The sequence below is a fragment of the Patella vulgata genome, chromosome 9 (assembly GCF_932274485.2).
Source record: "Patella vulgata chromosome 9, xgPatVulg1.2, whole genome shotgun sequence".
NCBI lineage: Eukaryota > Metazoa > Mollusca > Gastropoda > Patellidae > Patella > Patella vulgata.
Window position 1 is genome coordinate 43,836,943 of NC_065887.2, and position 15,738 is coordinate 43,852,680.

General features: G+C 35.2%; 1 protein-coding gene across 1 annotated transcript in view; it reads left to right on the plus strand.

Annotated features, from left to right (window-relative positions):
- LOC126832637 (microtubule-actin cross-linking factor 1, isoforms 6/7) overlaps positions 1 to 15,738 on the plus strand; it is a 70,098-nt gene that overhangs the window by 27,716 nt on the left and 26,644 nt on the right. The window contains exons 26-38 of the mRNA XM_050563490.2: positions 57 to 156; positions 1,044 to 1,276; positions 2,471 to 2,695; positions 5,881 to 5,982; positions 6,142 to 6,309; positions 6,863 to 7,018; positions 7,708 to 7,902; positions 8,131 to 8,259; positions 8,745 to 8,915; positions 9,355 to 9,510; positions 9,905 to 10,111; positions 10,625 to 10,744; positions 14,189 to 14,361. Of these exons, the coding sequence (XP_050419447.2) occupies positions 57 to 156; positions 1,044 to 1,276; positions 2,471 to 2,695; positions 5,881 to 5,982; positions 6,142 to 6,309; positions 6,863 to 7,018; positions 7,708 to 7,902; positions 8,131 to 8,259; positions 8,745 to 8,915; positions 9,355 to 9,510; positions 9,905 to 10,111; positions 10,625 to 10,744; positions 14,189 to 14,361 (2,135 nt within the window). The remainder of the gene's footprint in view (positions 1 to 56; positions 157 to 1,043; positions 1,277 to 2,470; positions 2,696 to 5,880; positions 5,983 to 6,141; positions 6,310 to 6,862; positions 7,019 to 7,707; positions 7,903 to 8,130; positions 8,260 to 8,744; positions 8,916 to 9,354; positions 9,511 to 9,904; positions 10,112 to 10,624; positions 10,745 to 14,188; positions 14,362 to 15,738) is intronic.

Genomic DNA, 15,738 nt, shown 5'->3' on the forward strand with positions numbered 1-15,738 from the left:
CAGTTGTAATAATAGAACCATTGACATGATATTAATATAATAATTTGTATTATCAGGCTGTTATAGAGGATTTAGAGAGACAGAAACCTGATATAGAGAAGGCTAGAGAAATCAGTAAAAACGTACAAGCACATGGTATAGAAGATCCTGTTGAAGGTATGTAGACAGATTCTAGCCAATCATCAACATCTTAATCCACGATAAAATACATTTATTTAAAGATACATTATGGGAGATAACATAAAGAGCTGGCAATTCTCACTATAATAGTTAAAAACTAGATAATGTAAAGGGAACTTGCTGAAAATCTCAGCCAAATTGATCCAATATGAACAGAGAATTAATAAATTGAAATTTTGGCCTAGCCTGGATCATCATTACTAAAGTCGGTACGATAAATAAACATAGTCTTGAACATCCATTTCATGATTAAATTATGAATGGAAGTCAAGCAGCAAATGGGATCATAATCCAGTAATTATCACAGGCAAGCGATGCCATCTAGAGTTGATTATAATCTGGATAAGTTAATTAATAATTTAGATAAAATTTCAGGCCTAAAGAAAGACCTCCAATTGGCGGATTTGGCTCTTGCATAATGTATGTTTAACATTTAATTATGAAAACAAAATATCAACAGTAAATAAATTTCCTGGTTTTGTTTCAATCAGACCATTCCATAGATTTTACAGGTGGCACTGGATTGTTGATATCATTTAAAGAGGGTTTATCATATGTTTATAAATAATGAATGAAATTGAACCATTTCTGGGACGAGGCATTGAAAATTCCTTAAATTGCAATCAAAGACTTAATGATTCTTTTGTTACAATAAGCCCTGAAAACACATTGCTAGCCACGAATTTGATTAAATGTTGATATGCTTGACTTGATTTTAGCTTGAGAATAGTGGAAAACGACTAAAACTAGATATTAAAACAGTTTATTTTAAAATTAGTGAGAAATTAAATATTAAATCGTGAAATTTGGATTTTAAGAAGAAAATATACATGACTAAGTATTTTAATTTTGACCTCTAACAGCTGAAGATGTTCAGAGTAAGGTGGTTGAAATCAACAAACTTTACAGTCAAGTTCAGTATGGTGCCAAAGGAAGAGAACAACAACTGGGAAGTGCTCTGGCTTACTCAGAAAAATTATTTGATATATCGTCAGATGTTATGGCGAGTCTGCGTGATTTAAAGGATAATATGTATTCACAAGAACCAGCTGGTGTTGACCCATCAACAGTTAAAGAACAACAGAGTGAATTAGAGGTAATCAACAATTACAAATATTATGTTAATAAAAGTTGTTTCATTATTGCTTGCTGCCTTGGTCAAATTCCAACCATCACCCAACCAACCTCGTCTCATTTTTCGTCCAACCATCCTTGTCACATCCAACCATATCATCCAACCATCCATGTCTCATCCCTCACTCAACCATGTCATCAAACCATCCATGTCACATCTTTTATTATCCAAACTTGTCCCATCCAACATGTCATCCAACCATTCATGTCTCATCCTTCACCCAACCATGTCATCCAACCATCCATGTCACATCTGTCATCCAACAAGCCATGCCTCACCCTTCACCCAACCATGTCATCCAACCATCCATGTCACATCTTTTACCCAACCTTGTCCCATCCAACCATGTCATCCAACCATCCATGTCACATCCTTTACTCAACCATGTCATCCAACCATCCATGTCACATCTTTTACCCAACCTTGTCCCATCCAACCATGTCATCCAACCATCCATGTCTCATCCTCCCGTCTTCATTAGCCCAGTTCGGAGCAAAACAGTAGGACGTTAAAACCCATTTCATTTCATGCCTGATCCTTCACCCAACCATGCCATCCTACCATCCGTGTCTCATCTTTCCCCCAACCTTGTCCCATCCAATCACGTGGCTAAGTGGGTAAGACGCTAGCTCGCTAGCCTGGAGGTCGGGTGTTCGATCCCTGCATTGGCCGAGAAAGTTCATCCAGATTTTCCGGCGTGGTTCTCCCTTGTCAGTGATGCAGGACGGAGGGGCTGACAAGGAAAGCTGTCTAGTCGTTCGGATGGGACGAAAAACCGAGGTCCCGTGTACACATTGGCGTGCACGTAAAAGATCCCTTGGCAGTTGGAATTCGATATAAGAGTAGGCCGTAGTGCCGCTGTCCGGGCAAAATTTCCCTCATAGCACACTGTATGGCGTATGCCCGTCTTCATTAGCCCAGGTTAGGAGCAGAACAGTAGGACGTTAAACTCCATTTCATTTCATTTCATTTGTCCCATCCAACATGTCATCCAACCATCCATGTCTCATCCTTCACCCAACCATGTCATCCAACCATCCATGTCACATCTTTCACCCAACCATGTCCCATCCCACCATGTCATCTAGTAAGGTGCCCTCCTATTTTTGTATTGCGATATATTTCATCAAAGACTGTAACAATGAATATTTTCAGGGTTTAATGAATGAGTTAGATAAAGCGAGAGAACTGATGTTAGATTGTCGACGTATCGGGGATGATCTCTGTGACATCTGCGGAGAACCAGGAAAAATTGAAATAAAGAAACAGATTGAAGATTTGGTGAATTTAGCCGATGATGTGGCAGATCTTGTTAAAGACCGAAGAGAAGAATTAAAGAAAGCCTTGGAACATTCTGAGAAATATGAAGATCTGCTCGAGGTAAGAAGAAATTGATTTATACTTTAAACATTTGTTTGAGGTTTTTGGTGTCTTTCTGGTGATATGGTGATAGAAATATATATTTGTTAAGAATACTGATCCAGTCTACAGTGTGCTTGTTTATTTAAACAATATATGGTGGAAGAAACGGAGGTGTGTCAACTGCATGAAATACGGATATTGCTTTCACCATTGAAACTGGGAGTGATTTATGTCATATTTATTTAAGCATTTTGACAAGAATTTATTTTTCTTATATATTTCTTTTTTCATCAATAGAATGAGAATTGATAAACATTCAGGTTTTTCCCACATTATAAAAAAAATGCCTCTCTACCTTGATTTATGGCTTGTTCGTTTTTTATGGTTTTATTTTGAACTGAATTTATTTCTCAATATTTTTTTCTCCCCTCTCTTTCAATGAGAAGAAAATGGATGTAAGATTTATATGATTTAAAAACTAATTCAAATTTTTATAGTAGAATTTTATTTCTAATTCTTTTATTTAGTAGAAGTGAAGTCTTTTGTAATGTTTCTATGATTTTAAAGATAATATTTTCTTTATTTATTGAAAGCTAATTAACTTTATTTTAACAAAAGAGTTTACATATATTTTGCTGTGTCCTCATTTTAATTTTTGTTATTATTTTAACTTAGTTTAGTTTGAATGGCTTGTATTATATATTTATATACAGATTTTGTTATAATAAGTATCCTGACTAAGATTCGTATTTATTTCTATATAGTGTATAATGTCGATTTCGTTTGACATATTGGAATACAATTTCGACTACGGTTCTTTGGGTTTGAGGGGGGTTGGATGGCTGAATGGTTAGCATATGCGCGCTGTATCATAAGGTCTGTCATTGAGTCAACTGGCATGGTTTTGATTCCCCGGTTGTACGTGACAAGGAGAAGGGTCGCCTGTCCAACCTTGTGGGTTTTCTCCTGGTCCTCCAGTTTACTCTGGACCTCACGCACAAGTGAATTATTGAAATAAAATGGAACCATGAGTTAGTCCCGAAATTACCTAGTTTGTGTTGAGTGGACCTTAAACCCCATCTCTCTCTCTCTCTCTCTCTCTCTCTCTCTCTCTCTCTGGGTTTTGCGGGTCACGGTGGCTCAGTGAGTATGAACTCATGAACCAATAGGTCCCGAGTTCAATCCTTTAAGTTTAACAAGATATACCAGTCTTGTTCAGTGGTCTAGGACTGAAGGTCTGGCAAGTTCTTGTCCTTCAGTGGTCTGGGACTGAAGGTCTGGCAAGCTCTTGTCATTCAGTGGTCTGGGACTGAAGGCCTGGCAAGTTCTTGTCCTTCAGTGGTCTGGGACTGAAGGCCTGGCAAGCTCTTGTCCTTCAGATGAGATGAAAAGTCTTGTCTATTGGCAGCACATTAAAAATACCCGGACATAGAGGAAGATATGGGGTAGGCCTGTCATTATCCCAGTTGTTGTACAAATAAAACAGGTTACTAATGTCATTTCATTTCATCTTTTGGATGGGATGATAAATCTATATACTCTATAACTGAAAAGATCCTTTTGAAGGTAAATTTCACTTGCTGTTCCCTCATGTAATATTTTAACCAGTCAGGAACTGAGAAATCATATACTAAACAGCAAAAAAAAAAACGTCAGTACGATTTCAAAATCAGAGAGGCACTTTAATCAAATCATTCTAGAAAACGACTTACTAAATGAATCAAAGCAATTTTTTGTGAACAGTATGTTGACACATAGTGATTCATTACAATTCCAAAACATTACGAGTAGGTTTAGAGTCTGTACACAGTCTATACATCAGTATCTGGTTTGTCCACCGCGAGTGTCAATACCAGCAGTGCAGCGTCTGTACATGGAGTGGACCAGACGATTGATGAACGCCATTGCCACCTTGAACCACACTCTCAGAAAAGCCTATCGCAATCCACCCCAAAAAATTATGCTTGGACCTCCCCATGAGTCTTGTTGTTCCATGACACATTGGTCAGAATAATGCTGGCCACGTCGACACCATATTCTGGTCCTGCCATCTGCAGTTGATACGCAATACCAACTCTCATCTGTGAACAGAACAGTTCTCCATTGCCTGTGTAGCCAGTTCTGGTGTTGTTGGGTAAACTGTAGACATTCATGTCGAGGGTGAGGGGTGAGCATTGGTCCACGGTAAGGTCTACGGCAATGGCTGTTCTCTCTGGTGAGATGTTGCCGCACTGATGGGCCATCGTCTTCCGTGTGTTCTGTCTGACATGCAGTTTCAGATGCCTGTGTGAAGGGATTCTGCATGTGCTGTCGCCCAACATGGCGGTCTTGTCGCCTTGTGGTAACCCTTGGTCTACCATTTTGGGGGAGATCATCCGTGGTGTTGGTGGCCTGAAAGCGTTGCTGAAACCTGTAGATGGTCTGAAAATTGACCTGAAAGTGATTGGCAACGGCTTGGGCATTGTGGTCGGCGTTGAGTCTTCTAAGTGCCTGGTTCCTCTGAGCTGTCGTGAGTCATGGCATGCTGCTGACGTTGTAGTGTCAATGATTCAGCCAGGAATGGGGGTACATTTTATAGGGCCGGTCCCGGTGAACAGCACGTGCAGGATGAGTTACATGAAAATCATGGAGAACACACTACCATCTCGGAAGTCGGGTTGCGTTTTTGAGAACATTTCTTGGGTTCAATTCTGTGATTGGGAAGGAGCCTTATTGCTCAGATAAGGTTGGAGATGTGGTCACGAATATACAATAAAAACTTTTGGCAAGTTTTATGCAATGCGTCTATTCAGAGTAACATACCAACCTGATGTTTCTTTTTCTGCTTAGATATTATATCGGAGCTTTATTTGTATATTTTTTATTGCTGTTAAAATGTTATTTCAATTCTGTTTAACCTTGATTTATTGTAGCAATATATTTTAAAATACTTTTTAAATTGACAACTGTAATGAATGTAGATGAAATATTTTGTTAATACTGTACGGGAGATAGAATTTACATCTTATAGAATACACATATATTAGAATATCACATACTTTTTCGGTGTTAAATTTTTTCTTAATGAGTTTAATGATATTAATAGTCTCTTCAACTGTATTCGGTTTATAAATGGATTTCAACATTATAAACTTGAGTTAAATATCCTCATCTGAAAAAATTAGATTTCTCAAACATTGATGATATTTTTATATGTTTTTCAGTCGATTAACTCCTGGTTACCTCTATCGGAACATAAACTGGCTGGTATGCGACCTCCATCCAGTGACCCAGATGCCCTGAAAGATCAGATCGATGAAGTCAAGGTAATGAAAAGATATATTGTGCATAAAATGGGCCCTGGCTCTATGGGTAATATAATATTAGCCGATATGTCCTATTGTGTATATAGTATTAGCGTAGTAATATTGTTCTATCATAAGTTTCTTTACATATTTGATTCAAATGATTTTATCTGTTTTCAGTTATTTAAATCAAATGTTCATCCTCGCCTCACGGACCTCCAGCTGTTAAACCAACAGGTGGCAGCACTTAAAGACATGTCACCTGTAGCCTCAGAGGCCTTGGCGAAACCTGCTGAAATCGTCAACGAAAAATGGAATGATTTAATCCATGGAATAGCTGACAGAGAAGTGAGTAAAAGAGAATATATGTAAAATTTCCATGGTTTATATACTTAAAACCCACTTTAATCCATTAAACATACATTATGCAAGAGCTAAATCTGCCTATTGCAGGTCTTTCTTTAGGCCTGAAATGTTATATAAATTATTAATTAGACATTAATTAACCTGTCCAGACCATAATCAACTCTAGATGGCATCGCTAGCCTACGATCTTTATTGGATTATGAGCCGATTTACTGCATAACTTTCCTTCACGATTTAACGATTAAATGGATAATCGAGACTATGCTGTTTATCGTACTGACTTTAATAATGATGATTGAGACTAGGCAGAAATTTCAATTGCTTAGTTCTCGGTTCATAGTGGATCAATTTGAATGAAATTTTCAGCAAATTGCCTTTACATTATCTAGTTTTTAACTATTATAGTGAGAAGTGCCAACTCGTTATCGAATCTCCCATAATGTATCTTTAACAGATATCTTGTAAAATCTGACACCTTTAATTCTGTAAATGATGTAATATTTTCTGTGTTTATTAAATGTTGTCATGTTTTCAGGGTTTATTAAATGATATGCAAGTACAAGTGGGTAAATTAGAACACGCTATTGATGACGTTGTGGGTGCCTTGAATCATGTTCAGAAAGATCTCGACAAATTTGAGAATTTGAACGGAGATCCTAAATGTTTAGAAACTCAGATCAGAAAACTTCAGGTATTTTTATGTTTTATTTGTATTGATTAGATTGTTAGTTGATGTAATCATTCCACTGTATTGATTAGACTGTTAGTTGATGTAATCATTCCACTGTATTGATTAGACTGTTAGTTGATGTAATCATTCCACTGTATTGATTAGACTGTTAGTTGATGTAATCATTCCACTGTATTGATTAGACTGTTAGTTGATGTAATCATTCCACTGTATTGGTTAGACTGTTAGTTGATGTAATCACTCCACTGTATTGATTAGACTGTTAGTTGATGTAATCATTCCACTGTATTGATTAGACTGTTAGTTGATGTAATCATTCCACTGTATTGATTAGATTGTTGATGTAATCTCCCCACAGTATTTGTTAGATTGTTAGTTGATGTAATGATCCGACTATATTTATTAGACCGTTAGTAAACCATTCTGAAAAGAACTCTTGAAAGAGTCCTCCACAAGCGATGTGATGAAATTACGATATACCAAATATTCATTTCAATATTACAGTGTTGTGTAGATGATACGTTAACCTTTCCTCTGTGGCCACGGTGGCTCAGTGAATAAGGCATTAAACTATCCGGACAAAACTACCTTCACAGCACACAGTAGGATGTTAAACTACTTTTTATTTCATTTATTTCTCTGTCAACATGCTGCCCTGGTAAAATTCAACATTTTGTGTCTATTTTCAGCTTCAACAAGGTGATATAAACAATCAGGACAAAACAGGACGTAAAATAAATAAAGCTGTCGACGATCTTCTGGCTAATTCTAACGAGGATGATTCAGCTCTTAAAAAGAAACGAAACCAGATGAATGAGAAGATTAGAGTGGTACAAGCTAACGCTCGCGATAAGGAAAATAAACTACAGGAAAACCTGCGACAGGTAGGACTTTAATTCGTCCCCTAGATTAGATAATTAGATTTAAAGCAGACTGTTTAAGATAATTTATCTGTGTTTGGGAATTTAACCATATTTATGTTGGTTGTGTTTGAATATTATTACAAAAAATAAAAAATTTATTTTACCCGGCCTTAATGTTTTTTTATAAAATGTATTTATTTGTACTTATTTATAATGGTATATATGTTAGTTTGAGAATTATATTGGCAGGTAAAGGGATATCTAGGTGATGTCGATGATCTACTACAATGGGTGAATGAGTTCCGTATGGAGTTAAAATTAAATCATCCATTTGGTGCTCTACCAGATACTTCAGATATTCAGTATGAACAATTCTTGGTACGTAAATGTTATTGTGTTTACACTGCCTTGGCAAATTTCACTCCTGTATTGATTATGTGTTAAGATGGAAAAGAATTGGCCATGTAGGGAAAATTCTTGGCTAGAATCACTGGTGTAGATATTTTATAAATATATTAATGATTTTGAAACAATAGTTGGTTTAATAAATGTACATTATATTTATAATATGGGAGCTTGGAATTGGGAATAAAATAGGATTTTGAAACAGTGGTGGTTGATTGATGTGACATTGTGTTTTGAAAACTAGCTGTTTATTTTTTGTGTTCGGTGAAGAATGAGCTAAGTTATCTAATTTATAAAATGTGCATGTTGTGGTATTGATATGGGGCATATACACGCCTAAATCCCTGAATTATTTAAATAAAAATATATCACATCTTAGTTTGTGTTTCATAGACATTAAACTCCATTCGTCTAGTAATTAATTTTAATCTTTGGTATTGTATTTTTTGTATTAATAGAAACAATGTGAGGAGATGGATGGACGTGAGAAACAGGTACAAAGTTTATTACAAACTGGTCAGGAGATTATAGATTCTAGTAAACCTGATGATACAACACAGATCTCAGAGAAAATGAAAAAACTTCGTGATCGTTGGAATGAAACACGAGAAAGGGCTAGAAAACGAAAGGTAAGTTATAGGACTTTTTGATTTGGAAGCATGGAAGGACCCAGGTTCTGGTACCACAGTTGCTCGAGATCTATTTTTGTCTGAATATGACCAGCTAAAATACGAAAGGTAAATTCTCATTGATATTTACCTGGTTCTCACAATGTTGATGAGGCACATACTGTCTAGTTCATCAAGCATTGGGGAATTTGGGTGGCCAACCATAAGGTCTAAGTAAGTCATGGGTTTTTTCTCAAGGTGGTTTTGTAACTGAAGGGTCATCTGCTTAACCTGTTTTCTTCAGGTACTCTGGTTTTATCTCACTTCAGAATACCGATATCTTATTCCTGAAAACAAACCACACCTCTTAGCTTTAATATACACATTAGATAGGCCACAACAACTTCACATTAAAACAAGGACAAAACAAACAATACAATATTTTTTTGTGTCATTTTAGGAAAAAATGGAAGAGCATTCAAAGAATGTAACAGAATTCCATGATACACTGAAGGCCTTTACTGATTGGTTGAATAATGCAGAGGTTATGATGCGTGGAATGAAATATCCCAGTAAACTGGTTGACGTCATTACCGGACAAATTGACAGTCACAGTGTAAGTCTAGAAACCTTCTCAATAGACAGTCCCACTCTCAATAGACAGTCCTACTCTCAATAGACAGTCCTACTCTCAGTAGACAGTCCTACTCTCAGTAGACAGTCCTACTAGACAGTCCCACTCTCAATAGACAGTCATACTAGATAGTCCCACTCTCAATAGACAGTCATACTAGATAGTCCCACTCTCAATAGACAGTCCTACTAGACAGTCCCACTCTCAATAGACAATCCCACTCTCAATAGACAGTCCTACTATAAGAATTACTAGTAAAATTATCAATTAATTTCTTTACTGTGATAAGCATGTTAGTTGTAATGTTGCCTGGACAGTTATTGTTTTAAGGGTGGGGGTAGAATTTGAAATGTTTATTTCATGTTTTTATTTGTAGAATTTGAAGTCTGATTTAGAAGCCCAAGCTGAGTTGATGTCTACATTAGATAAATCAGGAACGTATCTGAAATATTTTGGACGAAAACAGGACACGATTTATATCAAGAATTTATTGGTTGGTATACGCCTACGATGGAAGAAATTATTACGTCGTGCTGATGAACGTGGAAGATTGTTACAGCAGGCCTTTAAAGAAGATAAGCGAGTGAGTGAATCTATAAAATATTTCATCTTGTAATGGAGCATGTGATATTAAAACAGTCACAATCTGATTAAAATACAGAACCTGTTTCATTTTTTATAGTTCAAATTTCGTTTTACTTGTCTTTACTACACTAGGATCAGGAAGAGTTGTTATATTATAACCCGTGTTCTTGACCTGTGATGCACTTGGCGTGTGATGCACGGAACTGTAGATATCCTATTAAAATCATCAACGCTGATTGGTTAATCAAATGTCTGACGTCATAGGTCAAAAACCGCTTGTGTGTGTCCCCTGACACAACCTCCCGCTACAATTAGATCTTCAAGAAGTAGAGGCTATCGAAAGTATAGATCTGTATTTTAATGAGATTGGTAAAGTCACTGTTTAAAATCATGGTGTAGACCAAGATTTTATCTTCAGCTTGAAATTGTCTTTATTTGGAAATTATCTTAGGTCAAAAATATGATAAAGATTTTAATGTGTAATTGTGTTTTTTTTGTTTTTTTACTTTAGTTCTATGATGCCTGGAAGGAGCTGTGTGATTGGTTGGATACTAGCGCCACCAAGTTGAGTAGATTTATGTCTGGAGGTAAAGCAGATAAAGTGATGAAACAGGAAATGGATGAACTCAAGGTAAGAAACTTCAACTTGACCTTAACTGTATTTTTCTGGGAATGTATTTAATTGTATCATTTCTGTCATTGTCGTGTTTGTTAAAAGAAATTTTGTGTATTATCTTTTTTTAAACCATAATTGATCTTTGTGTACTTGGATTTTTCTGTGAATGAAGTGCAATGCACAACTCATGGCCACCTGAGCTACACTACCCATGGCCACCTGAGCTACACTACCCGTGGCCACCTGAGCCACAGTGCTCGTGGCCACCCGAGCCACAGTGCTCATGGCCACCCGAGCCACAGTGCTCGTGGCCACCCGAGCCACAGTGATCGTGGCCACCTGAACTACTTAGGGGTTTTTGCTCTCATTTTTTGTAAGGAATTTGGAGGTGTTTTACTTTTTATGTTATAACTACCTTTTTTCAACTTATTATTAAACTTCAGCAAATGATAATTATATAAAATATACAAATAGTCATTGTATCTACTCAATACAAATAAATAGTCATTGTATCTACTCAATACAAATAAATAGTCATTGTATCTACTCAATACAAGTAAATAGTCATTGTATCTACTCAATACAAGTAAATACACTTAAATAGTTTGCATATTTCTCTCCAATTGACAGAAATTGTTTCTTTGTAAACGCATCTTAATATTTATTGGCCTGGGAAGAATAGACGACATTCATGAATATATAGTTTTATATTCCATCGACTATTGAAATAGATAATTGAGGTGTGATCAACTGGTCCATTTCAGGGATATAAAGGGTTTATTTCATGATTACTAAAGTGTAAAAAGTATCCAAGCGAGACAAAACAAATTGTGGAATAGTTTTACGTAGGTAATTGGAGGTAGATATGATTTGTATAGGATCGTTTAATTTTTTATTCTTGTTAAAATGTAGATATTTAGTTTTTGTTATCATTTCATTTCATTTTATAAGAAAAAGTCTTTCAATTCATGGTAATTATCTGAAACCGTTCAGTCCGGGTTCAGTCCTGGTTCAGTCCGGGAAAGTTTTCAGGGTCTGTTTTGTTGGAAATTGGTTTGAGTTGCTGTTATGATTTATATAAACAATATTTATTCAGAAACTGAGGGGATTGGGGAACAGGCAAAGCCTATATAAACCCCTTTCCTGGTTAAAAATAAATTACATAATATTACAATATATTGAAAAACAAAGAAGAAAAAAGGAATAGATAAAAAGGAAATTATATATATATATATATATATATATATATATATATATATATATATATGTACACATAATCCACTAAAAATATTTACATTTGAAATAATTAAAATCAGTTATTTTTTAAAATTTAAATCTTTCAGTTTTTTCAATAAAATTATGCACCTGGTTAAATATTGACACGTTTTCGTTGTATGTTAGTGTTTCTGATCCATATAGTAGCACTTTAATGTTTTGCTGTGTCGGAGATAAAGTGTCGATTGTACTATGACGAGCATCTGAATACGAGGAACATATGATAAGGATCTTCTATTGTATATTACCACTGTTAAGATGAGTTAATATGGAAAGGGAACACTTGATAGTCACTGGCATTGCAATTATCTCCCACATTAATTCATTTGGCTTTAAAATCTTCTATCCCTACTTAAACATTATGTATATTGCTAATTTCTTTTCACCAAACTAAGATTAATTTTTAGACCATAGGGGAGACTGGGGAAAGTTGTGCCACCCCTCTACAGGCTCTCAGTTTGAATTCTCTGTAAAGTGGTGCCATCTATTGTTAAGTGGTGAAACTTAATTGTTATTTATGTATGTGGCTTCAAGATGTTCTCTGGGACAACATTTCTCTGCACAAAATAATGATTTTTCACCTTCTAACCAAAGCTCCAGAAAACAGGGTTGTGAATTTATTTCTAGAAAAGCAAAGGTAACTTTTGATAGTGAAGTTTCCTTTTTATAGTGGGTAGTGAAGTTTCCTTTTTATAGTAGGTGAAGTTGTCTTTTGATAGTGGGTGAAGTTGTCTTTATAGTGGGTGAAGTTGTCTTGTCATTGTCTGTTTATTTCAAGACATCTGCATCAGTAGAGCTACAGTGACCTTCAGGATGGGATAATCTGTGTCCAGTACCATTTCTGTTGAGATAAATAGGATACTTAAATTTGTCTTGTTTGTATAGTAAAGTGATCACTATTTTATTAGGATGAGTGTTGGTCCAGCTTGAAACTGGCTGCTTCGTCCAAGTTATTCAGAATGTTTCAATAGCAAATCATGCAGTTATCTTGAAAACTTGTGAATGTGATACACAAAAAAAGGAGGTGTCTGGTCAAAAAACTGTTTTTGTTGATCCAACATTCAAGTTTGATGTGTCTACACTTGAAAATACCACAAAGTTATGCTAATTTTATGCTGTAAAATATATGGCATGATGACAACAAATTTTAAGATTTTAAGATTTATTTCAATATTTGAAAATACGATGATGTACGCGTGTATAAAATGAAGTTAATGCATGTTGTTAAACACTAGGTATTGTATTGAGAATGAACTTGGATTAAACTGTCGAGTTATCAACATGTTCACATCTACCTAGTAAATATTTCTTCTTTTGTTATTCTATAAATATGAGAGGCTGTTAAACTTTTATAAGATAAAAATCAGTGAAGTGTGAACAAGGTTTACCCCTATCAGTACTAGCCTATCTTTTACCTGTTTTACCGTACTTAACGTATATAATACACCTGTATTAATAATATCAATAAAAACATAGAAACAAAATGTGTACATGGGACCTTGGTTTTTTCGTTACCATCCAAATGACTATGCATTACCCCTTGCTAAGCCCTCCGTCCTGTACTACTGACACGGGGGAAACCACACCCAAAAATCCTTATGAAGATTCTCGATCAACACTGAGATCGAAAACAGGAACTCCAAGCTAAGACCCAATGTCTTAATCACTGAACCACCTTGGCTCCTTACACATTGGAACAAAAAAACTAATTAATAAGTCTCGAAATTTTCTTCCCCAGCACGTAACCATTAGTCTCATAACTCAAAGAAACAAGGGTTAGTGACCTTCCCAGCAGTCAGACACGTAAATATTAAAATAACATGGGTTAGTGTCCTTCCCAGCAGTCAGACATGGGTTAGTGTCCTTCCCAGCAGTCAGACATGGGTTAGTTTCAAAATGAGTATTGTATTGAGGAGATGTGTATATTTATTAGAATAAGTACGGTATATTATTATTTAAAAACAAAGGTTATTCAAACTGTACTTGAGAGTTTACCTGTAAAGACGATGGATGATTATTTGTATGTTTACATTGTTCTAATCACCTGTGATTGATATTATATAAATTAATATTAAAACCATGGTAACCTGGGATTATAAAACCAACAGGTGTAAGTTTATTTATGTATCCCACATCTTTACCTACCACTGACAATGTTTGAGGTAACGCGTCTTCTATTTTCAGAAATTTGAGCACCAGATTTCTGTGAAACATCCAACATTTTATTCTACAACTCGTCTGGGCAGAAATTTAAAAGATCGTTGTACGAAGAACGATCCAGAACGTGAGATCCTTCAGGATATGTTAGATCAATTGAAGAATAAGTGGAATTCCGTTCGATCAGTTGTCTCAAAAAGGTAAGAAATAAAATTTAAGCTCTTCTACACCCGGCCTGCTTACACTCATGTTATCCTAAAGAGACTTGATGATCCCAACATTGATTGATCTCTTTCAACCAGGATATTCTAACCCTCTTTGACTGTTGCGAAAATAAAATGTTCAATTGTGTTTGATTAGTGATTAAATCTTCATATCATCAGATTAAAAGGAAGTCTGTCTCTTAAATTGTTTTAATTTTTATAACTTTTTAGACTTAAATATAACCAGATATCCCCTAATTCTACCCACAATTAATCAAATTTATTTCAAACAACCACTTCTGTATTAGACAACATATGCTCAGTTTATTTTTATATTTTGCAGCTTTATATATTGTTATTTTACCTTCCTTAAATGTCTAGTAAATTACACCAAGTTTATATTTACGCTTATTCCTCAGTTTTATATGTTTTTTCAATATTGTAGTAATTTCTGTATATTTATATCATTTTGTAATTAGATTGGCGCAAAGGTATGTTTTATTTATGAACTTTGAACTCAGTGTTGCTTCTGACCTTGACCTATAAACATTTTGGTTACTATGACTACAATATAAAAGTACATGTAGTTATCAATTGGGTTTAATAGTTCTTTCATCATTTTCTCTTGTTTTTCATTTTAGAATTTTTATTGTTAGTTTTTTTTAATTTGGTTAGTTCTGTTTGCAATTTAGTTTAGTTCATAGTCCAGCTTTTTCTAGATGTGGCAAGACATTGTTTTATTCAAATTATAAGACATTGTTTTTGCTGAAAGTTTTGTTGGGTTTTTTTTGGGGGGGGGGGGGGAATTCTGTATTATTTTTTTCCTTGGCTTATTATTCTTTAATTGTTTTTTTTTTTCTAATTAATTTGAACAACGGGAGCTTTATTAGATGTGAATATTGTCAACACTTATCTTCCCCAGCTTTTTGTCATGTTTTAATTTCTGTTTGCTATTTTCAATGTTTTCCCCAATTTGTTTTGTCCCCAACTTCCCTGTTAATCGCTTTTGTTTGAGAGAGGGATCCATGTCCATTTTTTACACAGCTTGATTTTTCTAGAAATCCTGTTTCTAAATCAATCTGTAGAATACTACAGGTAAATTAAAGACACTCCCATGACACTAAATATCATTAAATCATTTTTAGTTTAGGCCTAAATCTACTGACAGGAATTAGGCAATGTTCCTGTGCAGTAGACCCCAAAACAAGTGTTTTTCTGTAAAATAGTTTCCAACAGAAACTAATATTCTTGGTTGTATTCGGTTGGGGACAAAGACTGTAACTTGTAACCACAAACTTAATTTTTGTATAACCAAACTGATCCCATTAACCCTCAAAATGACGATCCACTAAACAGTTGCAAGAAGCTTTAATG